Source organism: Chenopodium quinoa, unplaced genomic scaffold (genome assembly GCF_001683475.1).
Source record: "Chenopodium quinoa cultivar QQ74 unplaced genomic scaffold, ASM168347v1, whole genome shotgun sequence".
In the NCBI taxonomy this organism is placed as follows: domain Eukaryota; kingdom Viridiplantae; phylum Streptophyta; class Magnoliopsida; order Caryophyllales; family Amaranthaceae; genus Chenopodium; species Chenopodium quinoa.
This window is the reverse complement of record NW_018743252.1, coordinates 10,655,357-10,672,549: the sequence shown is the minus strand read 5'-3', so window position 1 is coordinate 10,672,549 and position 17,193 is coordinate 10,655,357. Positions and strand designations below refer to the sequence as shown.

General features: G+C 32.2%; 1 protein-coding gene and 1 pseudogene across 1 annotated transcript; both read right to left on the bottom strand.

Moving 5' to 3' along the window:
- Window positions 1-972: 972 nt before the first annotated feature.
- Window positions 973-11,578, bottom strand: LOC110734952 (methionyl-tRNA formyltransferase-like). Its single transcript, XM_021915071.1, has 11 exons — window positions 11,518-11,578; window positions 7,302-7,336; window positions 6,558-6,662; window positions 6,201-6,234; window positions 5,603-5,703; window positions 5,459-5,518; window positions 5,321-5,401; window positions 5,050-5,100; window positions 3,962-4,014; window positions 2,486-2,557; window positions 973-1,237 (listed from the first exon to the last, which is right to left on the bottom strand). The coding sequence occupies exons 1-11, from the start codon at window positions 11,576-11,578 to the stop codon at window positions 1,177-1,179; spliced, it is 714 nt and encodes a 237-aa protein (XP_021770763.1). The 3' UTR covers window positions 973-1,176.
- Window positions 9,389-17,193, bottom strand: part of LOC110734951 — a 26,435-nt pseudogene continuing 18,630 nt past the window's right edge.

The window sequence follows — 17,193 nt, the reverse complement described above, 5'->3', positions numbered from 1 at the left end:
TCTCTCTTCCCTCTCTCTTGACCTTCCAACTCTCAAAGCATCTTCCTTTCACACATTCCCCCTCATTCTCTCTCTACTTCTCTCTCCCTCCTTCCCTCCCTCTCTCAACGCATCATTCTTATTCTCATCCCCTTCGCTCTCTCTCTCTCTCTCTCTATCTCTCTCTCTCTCTCCCCCATGCTTCAATTCCACCATCTCTTTTTCTAAAGGTATTTATTACGGAGTATTATGGTTGTATAAACATAATTAAAAACACTTACTTATATTTTAATCTAGCACGATTCTACCATAACGTTGAAATTTTCATTATAAAAGGTGTTTTTGATTAGTTGAGTTCCTCATAATTGTCACAAATCCATGTAGGATTAATCACAACATTTTTTTATGAAAGGAGTTTGTTGAGATCTAATTGTTGAAATCTTCTTCCCGCTTCTTGCTTACTTTGTTTCTGCTTCCTTTCAGCTTTATGATTTCTCTCATTAGGATTCCTACTTCTATTCAGTTTTATGATTTCTCTAATTAATATTTTTCTCATTTTTAGAAAAATTTCCTACTTTATAAAGCCAATTTTAAACTAATATTTATGAATTTATCACCCTTACCTTCCCTCTAACTTTTAATGTATAGAACAATTTATGGTATGAGCAAATTCTTTTACACGCAAATTAAAGTTTTTTTTTGTTAATTTTTTGTCGATTTTGACTAAAACGTTAACTCTTGACGGCGAATATGATTTCCAAAATCTTTATCGAATAACTTATTCGACATGTAATCAAAATGATTTTCGGACACATAAATTGAGAGAGAATTAAAATCGAGAAATACATAGAACACACCATCACATTAGATCCAAATCTTTAAAAACCCCTAATTATTTCTCATAAGTTTTAAAAAAAATCATCCATTTTTGTTAAAGAAAAAAACAATAATTTTAAAAACCCTCATGGTCATTATTTATTTAAAATAGAGATGTATTCCATGGTTAGATTACTCAATATTTAACACCCCCAAGTAGTTAGCAAAACATTTAAATTTAGAAACTGTGACACTAATTTAAGATCAACAAAAAATTTTGAGGTACAATTATGAGTTCTTTAATGACTCAATATTCTTGATAATCTGGCAAGGGAGCTTAAATAGAACACATCTTACAAATCTGATCTAGATTAGCACTATCTATTGCTTGTATCTTGGATGTTTTCCAGCTCTTGACATCTCTGCAACAATGTTTCCTGACCTGTAAATATGTAGCATACCATACACTTCACCAAAAATTGCATTTTGGTAATAAAAAAAAATAAAACAAACATGCCATACATTTCAGTCATTACTCAATAATCGGCTAATCAGGGCACCATCTACCAATAAGATGTATTTTATTATTACCTCTATATTCTGCTGCCCGACATTTAATAAAAGAATAAGTTGTAATAATTGTCACTAAGGCAACTATTTCTATCCTCATTAGTTACCTAACTGGTTTGGCAAATAGACAAATTCTAGAAGAAATGGCAATGCATGCCATAATAAAGCTTGAGCATATATAATACCTAAAAATTGTTGGAATGAAAGTTAAAATTCTAATGAAGCTGCTGAGTACAAACATAGTTCTTTCTGAGACAAATCAATCATATGAAATAAAACCAGTACAAGTGAACAAACTATGCAGTATTTGATAGCCTAATACTGGTTTTCCAGATCAGGTGCACAATTACCCTCTCAAGGTCGCCTGTACAAGAGTATCTAAATGCAAGTTGTGACTCTTAATAGCATATAACTAAAAATTCAGAAAATAACAAGAACTTGTAGACAATTAACACTTGCTCTGGACCAATAATAATATTATGCATCGTAGTTAAAAAGCTAATACTTGGGACATAGAAAAATCTACACACATAGACATCCCTCCCAAATACATACAAACCAACATAAAAATGATGTAATAAAATACTACCTCCGTTACATATTATTTGCAACGATTAGACATTTTCCCTCTCTACTTTATATCAAATCGTTGCAAATAATGTGTAACGGAGGTAGTACTTTAATACATGTACCAAAGCATAAACACCCTACCCAAAAAAAGGGGGGAAAAGGAAAAGCATACAATAATTCAGAAAGCCCCAACTTTGGCAAGGTATGAGCGAGAAGAAGACAAAGGATGCATGAGAACATTTGTCCAATGTGATCAGCACCAGAAATACCCCACAACCCAACGATTTAATAGTCAATTCAGGATAAGCAAATCGCTCAGTTGCTCTTCAATTTGCCCCAAAAGGTGGATAATCATCTCGAAAGCTCCCATTTCTCAAAACCAGGCTACCCAAAATAGCTCATATCTTAATCAAGCATTTAACATATGACACAAACATCATAAAAGTCACAAAATCAGAACACCAAATCATGCAAATCAAAGATAAAAACACTCTATATATGTCCCAAAAAACAACCAACAGAACTATAATCAAGGGAGACTAACACTAACACTTTCCTCGGTATCCGATCCTCACCACCAGTAAAACTCTGAGTAGAAGAACGACCACCATCAAACTCACTTCTTCAACCGTTGGTATTAAAAAAAAAACAGTCAACATTCATACAAAACTATAAAAGGTTAAAAATAGAAAAGATGAAAATTTAACCAATTATAACAGGAAAGAGAAAGGAGACAGATATGGTATCCACAACACATTAATATCAAACTGCAGGAATAGGTTTATAATTTGAGAGCAGAAGATAATTTGTAATATAAACAAAACCTTGAATAGAACCTAACCAATGACAATATATTCAACATCAAATATCACAAAACTATAAAGATACTTCTGGGGGAAGCTTGAATTTGGTTTGAGGGTTGTATAAAGTCAAGAAGAAATAAGAATACACCCTAATTTTGTTCAAAATTCCAAACAAACTTGATAATTATTTTCAAATCCAAGTACAATAAGACTCTAATTAGATTAACAATGAAATGCTAGATCGAGAAATGATTTTCGATTATTAAAAAACAAACATCTAAATTAAAGAATTTGAGCAAAAACCCAGGGGAAAAAAAAAATTAAAGCCTAAATTTCCAGAAATGAGTAATTACATCTTTCTATTCAACCACATCAAATTGAAGGAGAGAAAATACCTTACAATATTATATGTATATGTATTTAAGCTTCATCAAGCAGAGTGTCCCCCCAACCTTTTATATGTATATGCATAACCTTTTAGTAGCCACAATATAAATTAGAAAACTTTAACTATTCACAAGAATGGCTTTAACACGTACATATTTCAACAACTTGTCCTCTGCACCCATCAAATTTATACCGTATCCAGGTCATAACTATTGGCAATACATGCAACTAAATACAACAAGAAATACTAATATGTGATTTCATCTCAAAACTGCACGGTTCAATTCCTGCATAAGAGATATACTGATTTAAACTGAACTAAAGTTTAGGGTAGCTTGCTCGACTCAAATCAAGTCAAATTCATTTTTAGTTCAGAAACTTCAAACTCAAAAGATTTTCTACCGATGATATTCATACATCTGACCTATAATCAATTCAAACATACAACTTAGAAATATTACACCTGTGGTAATCATATATCTGACCTTTAATATATACTTCGCATCATTACTCACAAATCACTTTTTAATTTTCATTTGATAAAGACATTTGAACCAGCACAATGCATGCTACCATTTCACATTTCAAACTCTGCTTGATCAGCTAATTTCAGTTGAGTCAAGAGACGAGCTTTGACTAAATTCTTACTGGCTCTATAGCACCTTGCTAACAGAATTCCATCCATTTTATTCGCTTCTTCTGTCAAGTGTCAACCGTGCTTTGGTTCCTAGGTATCTAGATTCGGCGATTATGTTGGGTCTTGAAACCTAGGCTTAAACCGAAAAGGACAGTCTTATAGATGCAACTTCTAGACTACATGACCTACAATAACATACCTTAACGGAGAAGGCTGTAAAGTGACCAATATCTGCAAACATAGCTTCTGTACCTGCAACAACCCATAGCATAGCTGTCATAAAAAATGGACCCCAAAAGATCAAACACAAACAGCAAATTGCATTAGGGTCCCTTTCTTTTCTCCATTTTCCACTTGTTTCCAGGTTCTTATTGAAGGAAAATTAGCCTAAATTCATACATGGAAAAGAAAAAAAAATTACAAACTAACAAAAATACAGAACGTAACAAAATTTGAAGTACATAAAAAGCACCAACAAAATATGGCAATAGTACTTCTGTCCACGAAAGGCCATTTAATTGTGTAGCTATAGTCCTATAGGAAGCTATTACCCCTTGGAGTAGTATTAATGGTTTTCAGACCCTTGTTTATTTTAGAGAAATGCAAGGAAAAATTTTACACATGTAAAGCTCAAAAATCTCCCCAAAATCTACATCTCTTTTGGCTAATGTTATCACTCCTAAATATCAATAACCTTGTCACAAAGGAAAAAATTCAATGTCTCTAAGATTGATCAAGCATATACTTCCTCCATTTTCTTTTATTAGCAACACACCTTCATGGCACGCACTTTGAGGGAAAAATTAGGTGATATAACGGACAAATCAAGCAAAATAATCTATAAATGTAGTAGTTAACTCTTCTCTATTCTGGGTGTTGGAATAATTTTGATAAATTTGCTCGTTTACCTACTATAATTAACTCCTAAAAAAGCATGTCCAAAGGTTGTGTTGCACATAAAAGAAAACAGAGGAAGTATATGAAATAGTATCTGTATACTTCCAAGAAGAACAACCAAAAATTCCATCGAAGTTCGAGAAATTAACCAACTTCTCTAAGAGAGAATGCGGAAAAATTCCTACTTCTGGGAGAATGATGCATTGACATCAACATTCACGTATCTACAAACTTAATGCTAGCTGTTAAGAGATTAGGGAGAAATATACTCCACAAAATTGTAAATAAGACAAAAAGATCAAGCATAGTTTTTTTTGGATGCTCCAACATGAGCTGCATAACTAAAAATTTCAGCATTTACAAAGAATAGAGGTCAGTACAGCGACTAACCCTCATGTAGTTTCGTTTTCGCAACTTGAAGCCCTGAAACTGATGATAAAACTGCAAAAGAAAGAAAAGAAGATACTTACTTTATAGTACTCCAAATTCGCATTAATATTCAACATATACTCTTTTTTTTCATAACTTTAGAGCTTGGACTTACTACATAAGTAAAAGACTGCAAATAAAACTACGAAGTCTTTAACATACATAAACGTGCAGTATCGATACCATGCTACACTATTATGAAATCGGGTCGGGAAGATAAAAGTTACGCAACTAACAGAGTGACTGCTTTCAAGACTCCATTTTCTTTTGCATGTCTAGCTCGAGTTCCAGGCCAACCTGCAAATGCCCGTACCTAAAAATGACGTCATGATTGACTCAAATCATACAAAAAAGCACAAATTAGTACTACCTTATTATGCAGGACAGTAGTGTCTTGATCAAACGATAGCCATGATTCTTCGAGAGTAATCTGCACAAAGTTATCACCTCTTAACTTAGCTTGCATGGAGAAAAGATCCCAACATGGCATAACATAAAGTAACCGTATAGATACCTTTGGAGCTAAGGTAGCTTTAGAATCATCTTCAGGTTGTGCTTTAGTTGTTGTTGTACCATCAATTATTGAAGGAAGCTCGTGCAACAAAAGTTTTGAGCCTATGAAGCATAACACAACATCATCAGAAATGTACTTGCTATTGGGTTGAGGAAGATTTGTTTACTCAGTCTTGTATGAAAAGGATAGAGGCAGCATATAAAATTTACATGAGTACAATAATTTAAGATACCATCCACTCTGTCAAAAGCATCAAATTAATATTGGTTTAGCAATGTAATTATATCGTATGCTAGATGATGAAAAGTTAAATTTGAAAGAGGATTTGGGAACAACAATATCCCAGTCACCATTAATTCGAATACAGGTTATAATTCCATACTTCCATATAAGTTACTTGTGCAGAAATGAAGCACCTATTTCACAATAAAACTTCACATTATGCATAATAACATGTACAATATATAGAAGTTGCAAAGCAGAGGCAGCTGAGATCAATAACAGCTCACGTCAAGGCTAACATATTGACTATTTAAGCAAGAATTTAGAAATTTTGCAGCAAGTATTTGATATATAAAGAAGTTGACAGCTGACACACCAAGATCAAAGAGAAAATCCAGTAAATCTGGTGCCTGCATGCAAATTGGTGAAAGTATATTAGACGATTGTGCTCATATATTGAAAATTAGATACACCATGTTCCATAGAACGTATCTATACCTAACCATCACATAGATAATTACTGAAGTAAGAGCAAACAGAAAAACATTGTGGTATCTACAACAAACCATTGTGTCTTATAAGACTTCAGAGCTACAATATAATTCTTGATGCAAATAAAAAATTAATATACTCCATTCCTAAGTAATTTCACCTTCTTAATAATCTATATATAGACTCAGATTCTACATACAACTCCAAATCAATAATTGAATTTCATGATAAGTATAAGTACCTTAATATCCTCATCCACGCCAACTTTTTGAGATGCAATGATAGGTCCAGCATCCAGTGCTCTAACAGTGAAAGCTAATGAGACTCCAGTTTCCCTAACACCATTCTGCATAAATTGAAACACCCAAACACATACATATCAAATATTTGCATGCATGATGGTAAATAGAAAAGAAACATAGATTATAATTAAGAAGAATTACCAAAAAAAACATAGAAAAGAAAGGAAAAAAGAGGAGAAATAACCAAAAAAAAAAAAAACAGTCAACATTCATATTAAAGATTAGATGAAAATTGAACCAATTTGAACAAGAAAGAGAAAGGAGAGATAGAATTGTACCTGGAGATCAACAATTCTGTTACAAATCAGACAATAATACTACTAACAATAATATTAAAAAAAAAATTCAACCTAAAACAAACGATAAATCACTCAAATTCAACCCAAAAAAACCACCACACAATCAAAGAAGGCACTAAAATTCAACCCAAAAAACGAAAATAAATAGAACAAATAAACCCTTAAAAAATCGAAAAACAATCGAACAAATAAACCCAATAAATCGAAAACAAATCGATCAAATAAACCCCATTAAATACGAAACAATTTCGCACAAATTCACCCACAAAGATTCAACCCAAAAAATTCGAAAACATAGAACATATATGCAAAAAATCCACGACAATCAAACAAGTAAAGCCTAAAAATTTGAAACGAAATCGAGAAAGAGAAACGAGATCAAACTTGATGAATGTGACGATCGGAAAATCTTCCACAACCTCAGACTCGAAAAATCGTCGAAAGGGATGATAATACAGAGGTTTCTCTCTCTAGGTTTCTTTCTCCTTCCCCTTTTTCCTTCTAAGATGAAAATACAGAGGGGGAAAATGGGAACAGCAGCAGAGTAAAGGCCAAGTAAGGGTGAGAGAGTAAGTCGGTTGGAGAGCAGCATGCAACAAACAATAGGAATTAGGGGCAAAATGGGCAATGCATTAATGTTGGAGGCAAGGCTGAAGAGCACTCCCAGCAGTGAGGAGAAAAGCCCTCACGAGTAAAAATAAGGGTGTAAAAAAAAAATCCGAACACTACATCAATGAGTGAAAAAACACTCACTGATGAGTGAAAATAAAAACCCTCAAGAGTTGAGGGCTTTTGGTGATGAACAGTAACATGTGGCCCCCACTGCTTTTGTTGTTTTTTTACAACGGTTATATTTTGTATTTGAAATATAATCGTTGTAATTATTTTTTAAAAAAAAAAAAAAATTCACCAACGACCATAAAATTTTTTTCTCTATAAATAGACATGCATTTTGATATACTTTCAAAAAAACCCATAAATTAGAGAAATTAACATATTTTCCCAATTTCTTCTTGTTATTATTATTATTATAATTATTTCTTATAAAAAAAAATTCTAGTTAGTATTATTAATATTTTTAAACGTAATTATAAATTTTTATTGAATTATTTTTAAACGTAATTAAAAAATAAATTAAAAAATAGTGGAGGAGAAAGTGATGAGAGGTTTTTTTTCTCCTCATTGCTGTGGTGAAAAAAACATTTGATGAGAGAAATTGTATGGGAGGAGTGAGAAAGTGGGTAGAGAGAGATTGAGAGGTTTTTTTTTTTCCTCACTGCTGAGAATGGTCTAATAGCACCATAAGGTACTATTCACCAGCTACAGTAATTTCTTTTGCATGTTTATAAGGGTTATAGATATAGATTTAAAGGATGTTTTCCTAACTTTTCACCACGTCACTCCAAAATCCCACCCTACAATTTGGTGCAATCTTTTTTTTTTTTTTTTTTTTTTGTCGTCAATAACTTCCACTTTTCTAAATTTTAGATAAAATAAATAAATAAATCCCTTTCACTTTTACTATTTTACAATACAATATATATCTCCATATATAATTGCACATTTTATAACAACATTCAACTACAAGCATATTTATTATGTTTTTTCATCTTATAATAAAAAAGTTAATATATAAACTACCCACTTTACTTTTTAATTTTTGAGGGAACTACCTCTTTACTTAATATTACAAATATACACACTAATTTTTTATAACATAATATTGGAAGGAATTTATATTATAATTGCACGTTCCATTTTTTTAATTTTGTATCATCCCAACTCTTGAAAACTTCAATCTTAAAAGTATAGGCATTTTATTTATTTATTTATTTATTTTTGAAAATAATATAGCCCCCCATAAGTTCACTAACTTATAGCTGGACACTTTATGAAATTACTCGGTTAGTGTTATAAGGGTTACTCTGTTACGGATATAGAGCTTACTTAATCAATAATATAGGAGTTATGCTTCAGTGTTTTAGGGGTTACTTTGTTAGGGACTGTTCACATTTACTTAATTTCAGTTCAGTTCATCTCTTAATTTTCCTCTCTCATAAAATATTCATTTCAGCTCAGTTCATTTCAGTTCAGTTCAACTATAATCAGTTTAGTTCAGCTCAGCTCAATTTAGTAAATGTGAACATGTCCTTATTTCAGGGTTACACAAAAAGTATAATAAGGGGTTTACCGTTTCAATATAATACATGTTACTCCATTTTTCTACCAGTGACCATACGGTGTTGCAATGCACAGAAAACATGCTACTCGTAGCATAAGTTCCACTATTTTCCTTTTTTTAAAAAAAAAACTCTACATTGTATTTATTTGAATATCTTACTATCTGATATATATCCCGTGCATACTCTAGTGTAATCAATTACAATCATTTGTCAAAATTTCTCTAATTCTATCAAGCTCTATTGAATTTTCCTCATCAAATAAAAACATTGCAAAGTTAATTTTTTTTAATTTTTTTTGGAAGACAAAGTTAATCTAGGCCTAAGCTAACCCATGATTAAAACCGGACCATAACAAAATGGGCCTTACCCAACCCACACATCTCACCACTCATTCACCAACTTTCCCCAAAATTAATAGCCGTTAAACCCCATTTTCACACATAACGGCCGTTCGATCTAGGGTTTAGCAGCTCTACACTCACCCCAAACTCATATAACTACACTCCTCAAACCCTCATTCTCCATCATCAATCGCTGCTATCGCCGCCCATTTCACCGTCTCCTGGTAAACAATTCTTCTCTCAATTTCTCCTTCATTCTTGTTAATAGTTGTTGAATCTCCAAGTTCTTTGCAATCATCTGATGAGAAAAATACTGCAACAATATGACATTGATTTTCAATCTTCATGATTTTTGTATTTAAGTCTCTGATGATTGCTCTTTTCTCAAAATAAATTGCATTTTCATCTTTAAAATTCCTAATTTTTTCAAAGTTTTTTTTAGATGTATGAGAAATGATGAATAACTTTTGGTCCGTGTTTCTGAATTTACCGTGACCGATACCAATTAACCAACTCTGATCTCAATTTGTTTTTTTTTAAAAATAAATTTTCTTAATTTTATTGCGGCTCAATGATTTTTCAGCCTTTTAGGCAATATACGCTATTCTGAATCATTTATGTTGTCATTCATAAATCTTTTATGAGAGTTGCTGTACATTAAATTAATTTTTTTAATTAGTAATTTCATTAATTGAATTTCTTTTTTGCGATGATGATTTATGGAATTATTCACATGTCAGACTTCGGAGGTTGCTTGCAACCTATGAGATAAAAATCCTTAATTCTGAGTAAATTAAATTCCTTCATTAAATTTTTCAAATTTCATTTTATTTTTTCCAGTTTTTGGCCAAGGATTTATCAAATTGTCCGTACCATCTGAAATTGATGATATTTTTAACAAATTTTCTGAGGCCAATCAAAAAATCAAATGTATTTTTGTTTTTATTTATTTTAAAATAATTGGCTGTGATGTTTATGTAATACCATCAAACTCTGAAAGCTTAAAGCTTAATTTGATGACATCACTAATTACGCTGAAGCCTTTTAATCAAATATATTTTCTTAATTCTTTTTTAATTAAGAATTGAAAATAAAACAAAAATGCGGCAATAAATTAGAGTCTCTGATGCGCTTAGTTACAATAGCGCTTTTAGCGCTGTACGTTGCCAATAATAATTTGGGAATGAAAGATTCTGGCATTTTCCATTGATAATAATGGTTTATGCATTCAGACGTTCCTATAATTAATTATAATTTACTCAAATTAATTCATTTACAAGGAGATTGGAAGTGATGATTATTTCCCCAGATGATCGACGTTGAAATAACTGAGCTATTTTAATTCTCTTTATTGAGAATTCAAGCCAGATTTCTGATCCGTCTCTTTTTGTTACTCGAAACCTGATTCTATCCGAACCCGAGCTAATTGTTAATTAGATTAGGTTTTAATTGTAAATTGAAAAATTGGAGTTGGAAGTGATGATTATTTCCCCAGATGATCGAAGTTGAAATTACTGAGCTATTTTTATTCTCTTTATTGAGAATTCAAGCCAATTTTCTGATCCTTCTTCCATTAATCAATTTGAAAACGTCTAGTTTTTTTTTACTGATTGATTCAAAATTTTTAGTATGGGATTAGTGAGAAATGATGAATACTAATTGGTCCGTGTTTCTGAATTTACCGTGACTGATACCAATTAACCAATTCTGATCGCACTCAATTTATTACAGAGTACTCCGTTTCTAAGAGCTAAAAAAAAGCTTTAGTTCGCAAACATTTACTTTGTTGCAAACAATAGTTAGCGGAGGAAGTACTATGGACTTGGACTTACAGAGTACTCCCAATAGAGAACGGAAGTAAAGATTTTTTCCCCAGATGATTCTTGTTGAAATAAGTGTACTGTGCTCTATTTTAATTCTCTTGTGGGAAGAGAAGAATTCAAGCCAATTTTCTGATTTCTATTTGCGATTCAAACTAGATTTTACATGAACCTGAACAATTTAGAGACCTTTCAGCACGATATTAAAAAGTACTCGTAAAAAGTAGGATTAATGAAGCCTAGATTTTATATGAACCTGAAGAATTTGGAGAAAACAATACTGTTAATACAATAATAAAAGATTTACTAATTGACATTGATTACATGACTTTGTTGTTAACTACTAGTTAAAAGTAACTTAAATAAGCCAAAATCGATTGATTTAATCATCATCACTTGATGTTGATTCCTCAGATGATGACTCCTCAACACCATCCAACACAAGCTCTTGTTCGGATTTCAACTTGTTTTCTTGCTTTTTCTTCTCAAGGTAAACAACTAAGTACCCGACCCGATTGACCTGACCTGTTGACCCGATGACCCGACTGATTTATCCGGGTATTTTTTATATTTTTCTTGAAATTCGCGGGTCGAGTACCCGACCCGATAAAATAGCATGTTTTCGGGTCGGGTCATGGGCTGACCTGTGAGGGTGGTGGGTACCCGTTGACCCGTGAGTCAATATTTTGTTTGAAAAAATAAATAAATAAAAAAATTAATTATTTTTCCGGATTTTACATTAACAACTTTATCTTAATTGTTTTCTCATGAATTATAACTAATCTTAGTTTTGATATTATCTATATTTTATATAATAACTTGACTGAATCATCAAATTCAATTATTATATTTATTATTTATGATTTTCGTTTTTTTTTTATTAAAAAAAAAAAAAAAAACACACACACACACAAAAAAAAAATGGCCGTGAGTTTGTTGAGGCCTAGTTGTTTTTATCATGGCTTAGCTTCATCCTATTTAACTTTAAGCATTTAATCTTTTAATTTATCTTACTTTACCTTCTACCTTCCTTAACCAAATTAGCATCTATCTTAATTCCATCTCTAATCTTTTGCATTGGATTTTTTTACATGAATTAACCTAGACTAAATTTCACTCATATTCATTTAACAAACTTACATTTATCATGTTCCCATGTTAATCTCAATCCTCCTTTAACTCTATCTTACTACCCCTTAAACATTATAAATAGACCCTTAATTCTTCCCACTTATTCACACCAAATAAGAAATTCTCTTCTATACTCTCTATCTCATCACCCCTTCTTCTTACTCTATCTAGCTTAAATAAACTCTTTAACCCATAACCAAGTTGTTGCCACCGAACAACTGCCTCTTCCGCCTCCAACGACCACCCAACTATACTAATAGCATTATTTTGATAAAGGTTGATATTTAGGTAGTTCATGCACAATAGAATGGCGTTTTTGGTTTTGTGTTATTTTGTTAACCTTATATTAATTAAGGTTATTTTATTTGTGTAGGAGGAGTCTCTCGATCGTGGTCAAGTTTAGTAGTCGTACCTTTTTGTTCTCGTGATCAAGGTACGTATAGGTGGCTAGGTCCTTGATACAATTTTTTAATGCGTGTTTTGTATGATGTTTGTTTTAACAATTGGTTGAATACAATTATTTAAACAATCATTAAAACAAACATTATACCAAAACACCCATTAAAAAATAATTATGTAAAGGACCTAGCTACCTATACGTACCTTGATCACGAGAACAAAAAGGTACGACTACTAAACTTGACCACGATCGAGAGACTCCTCCTACACAAATAAAATAACCTTAATTAATATAAGGTTAACAAAATAGCACAAAACCAAAAACGCCATTCTATTGTGCATGAACTACCTAAATATTAACCTTTATCAAAATAGTGCTATTAGTATAGTTGGGTGGTCGTTGGTGGCGGAAGAGGTAGTTGTTTGGTGGCAACAACTTGGTTATGGGTTGCAGAGTTTATTTAAGTTAGAGTAAGAAGAAGGGGTGATGAGATAGAGAGTAGAGAAGAGAATTTCTGATTTGGTGTGAATAAGTGGGAAGAATTAAGGGTCTATTTATAGTGTTTAAGGGGTAGTAAGATAGAGTTAAAGGAGGATTGAGATTAACATGGGAACATGATAAATGTAAGTTTGTTAAATGAATGTGAGTGAAATTTAGTCTAGGTTAATTCATGTAAAAAAAAATCCAATGAAAAAGATTAGAGATGGAATTAAGATAGATGCTAATTTGGTTAAGGAAGGTAGAAGGTAAAGTAAGATAAATTAAAAGATTAAATGCTTAAAGTTAAATAGGATAAAGCTAAGCCATGATAAAAATAACTAGGCCTTAACAACTCACGGCCATTTTGTGGTTTTTTTTAATAAAAAAAAACGAAAATCATAAATAATAATTGAATTTGATGATTAAATCAAGTTATTATATAAAATATAGATAATATCAAAACTAAGATTAGTTATAATTCACGAGATAATAATTAATATAAGGTTGTTAAGTATTGTTAAGGTAAAATCTGGAAAAATAATTATTTTATTTTTAAAAAAATAAAAAATAAATAGCGTACAACGTTAACTAACAAATTATGGACCGACCAAGATCATAATTTATTTAATTATTCCAAATAATTAGAGAAATTACTAAAATAGTTAAGAAAATCATTCGAAAAATTTAGGGGTATTACAGTCTACCCCCCCTTAAAAGAAGTTTCATCCCAAAACTTAAAATTATTCAATAACTCGAATTAATACTCCAAATTATCTTAAATTGGTTAAAATTTAGTAAGTTCATGCACAACCTAAAGACTCGACTCAAAAGACTCATAAAAAGATATAAAAAGAAAAGTGCGAAACTCTATTGCATTCTACCCCCCTTAAAAGAGAGTTACGTCCCCGTAACTTAACCACTCACCATGAAAAGGTTAGGGTACTTTTTACGCATTTCTGCCTCAGCCTCCCAAGTTGCTTCCTCAACCTTATGGTTCGACTATAGAACCTTGACAATCTTCACATCCTTGTTTCTGGTGCTTCTAACTTTACTATCTAAAATTCTCACCGGTCTTTCTTCATAGGTTAAACTCTCATCTAGCTCAATTGTCTCTGGTTCTAGCACATGTGCAACATCAGGAATGTACTTGCGAATCTGACTTACATGAAAAACATTGTGCACCCTTTCCAACTCGTTGGGTATCAAGAATCGAGTACATTATTATTTTCGAAAACAAAATGAATTGAAACTATTTGATTTTGTAAACACCTAATGTGCATTAGTCTAAGTATAATTAGGGTCGTTATGGAATTTTAATTTGGTTCCATTGGTATTTATCCTTGAGGAAATTTGAATTGCTTATTTAAATAGTTTGTGTTATCACAGATGATGGAAACTGTTAGAAGACATTTCTTTGATCAAAGGCTAGTAAAATCGGATGCTATATCCGTGCGTGACTTTATAACAGACATTGTTTGGCATGCTACTGATATAAAAATACATAGGAATATGAAATTTATGATCGAGGAACCATGGATCATCCTACTGGCCTTAGTTCACTTACCCAACACGCCTAAATATAATACATTAATCCGAAAGTATAGAAATGTAATTAAACCTAATGGGTTGTGGAATATTGAAGCCTATATGCATGAAGGAAAATGGCTAGGAACCTTAACCAATTTTAAAGCAGACCTACATTTCGCCGAAGTTGACTGGAGCCGAATCCCAAGACCAATAGTTGCTGAAATTCCTCTTGGGCTTACACCTCAAGAAGTCCAAAAGTTAAATAATCTAAACTATGATATGCCACCCTTACCACCTCCACGTTTGCATCTTGACTATACATTATCCGACGACTTAGAAATCCCTCACCCAAATGACTTTGAATCCCCACTTCTTACTCCTGAACCCCTTGTCCCAAGGGGTCGAGTATCTAGTCCAAAACACAGTACAAACCGTAACCCTAGCCCCTATGTTAGCCCAAACCGCAACTCTAGCTATGGCCGTGAGTTGGAAAGGGTGCACAATGATTTTCATGTAAGTCAGATTCGCAAGTACATTCCTGATGTTGCACATGTGCTAGAGCCAGAGACAATTGAGCTAGATAAGAGTTTGACCTATGAAGAAAGACCGGTGAGAATTTTAGATAGTAAAGTTAGAAGCACCAGAAACAAGGATGTGAAGATTGTCAAGGTTCCATGGTCGAACCATAAGGTTGAGAAAGCAACTTGGGAGGCTAAGGCAGAAATGCGTAAAAACTACCCTAACCTTTTCATGGTGAGTGGTTAAGTTACGGGGACGTAAATCTCTTTTAAGGGGGGTAAAATGCAATAGAGTTTCGCACTTTTCTTTTTATATCTTTATATGAGTCTTTTGAGTCGAGTCTTAAGGTTGTGCATGAACTTACTAAATTTCAACCAATTTAAGATAACTTGGAGTATTAATTCGAGTTATTAAAAAAAAAAAACACAAAATGGTCGTGAGTTGTTGAGGCGTAGTTATTTTTATCATGGCTTAGCTTTATCCTATTTAACTTTAAGCATTTAATCTTTTAATTTATCTTACTTTACCTTCTACCTTCCTTAACCAAATTAGCATCTATCTTAATTCCATCTCTAATCTTTTCCATTGGATTTTTTTTACATGAATTAACCTAGACTAAATTTCACTCATATTCATTTAACAAACTTACATTTATCATGTTCCCACGTTAATATCAATCCTCCTTTAACTCTATCTTACTACCCCTTAAACACTATAAATAGACCCTTAATTCTTCCCACTTATTCACACCAAATCAGAAATTCTCTTCTCTACTCTCTATCTCATCACCCCTTCTTCTTACTTTATCTAGCTTAAATAAACTCTGCAACCCATAACCAAGTTGTTGCCACCGAACAACTACCTCTTCCGCCACCAACGACCACCCAACTATACTAATAGCACTATTTTGATAAAGGTTAATATTTAGGTAGTTCATGCACAATAGAATGGTGTTTTTGGTTTTGTGTTATTTTGTTAACCTTATATTAATTAAGGTTATTTTATTTGTGTAGGAGGAGTCTCTCGATCATGGTCAAGTTTAGTAGTCGTACCTTTTTGTTCTCGTGATCAAGGTACGTATAGGTGGCTAGGTCCTTTACATAATTTTTTTTGAATGCGTGTTTTGGTATAATGTTTGTTTTAATGATTGTTTGAATAAATGTATGAATATTTAAGTTAACGATTTTCAAGATGAGTTAAAATATATAATTTTACGATTAAAGGTTTGATCTTGAAAAGGTGTTGCTTGATTTAATAAAAGATGTTTAATTTATAAATCACTTGGTTTAATTAATTTGTAGCTCATTATGAGCCTGAGTATTTGATATTTTAATTGTCCCTCTACCCGGGACTGGTTAAGTAAGACCATGAGCTTTGTATGATCTGGTCTTTCCTCGAGTATAGTATAGCTTGCTTGGGGGGTGTGCACACTTAGGTGAGGAAAATTGGTTTAGAAATATATCAAAAATTGAGAAGTTTATAAATTGGAAATCAATTGGTTTGGAAAGCTTTTATTGATGGATATTACTACCCTTAGAAGGTTTAATTATTTTTGGAAAGTTTAAATTTGGAAAATGACTCGTGTCAGGTTTAAATTTAAATGGTTATTTTGAAAGCATGTTTGCCTAATAAAAGTATTTACATGCCTTGCACTTATACGTACTTAGCGTTTTTGCTAATCTGTTTTCCTTTTTGTTTTGGTTCGCTCTGTTTACCATTTTGGTAAGCAGTCTTGATTTCAAGTGTGAAGTTGTTCGTGCGCATACTAGAGTCGGGATTGGGATCACATAGTTAGGAATTAATTTTATTTATGTATGGACAAGTTTTTATTGGTTTATTTTGAAACAGTTATTATGGTTATTCATATTATTAATA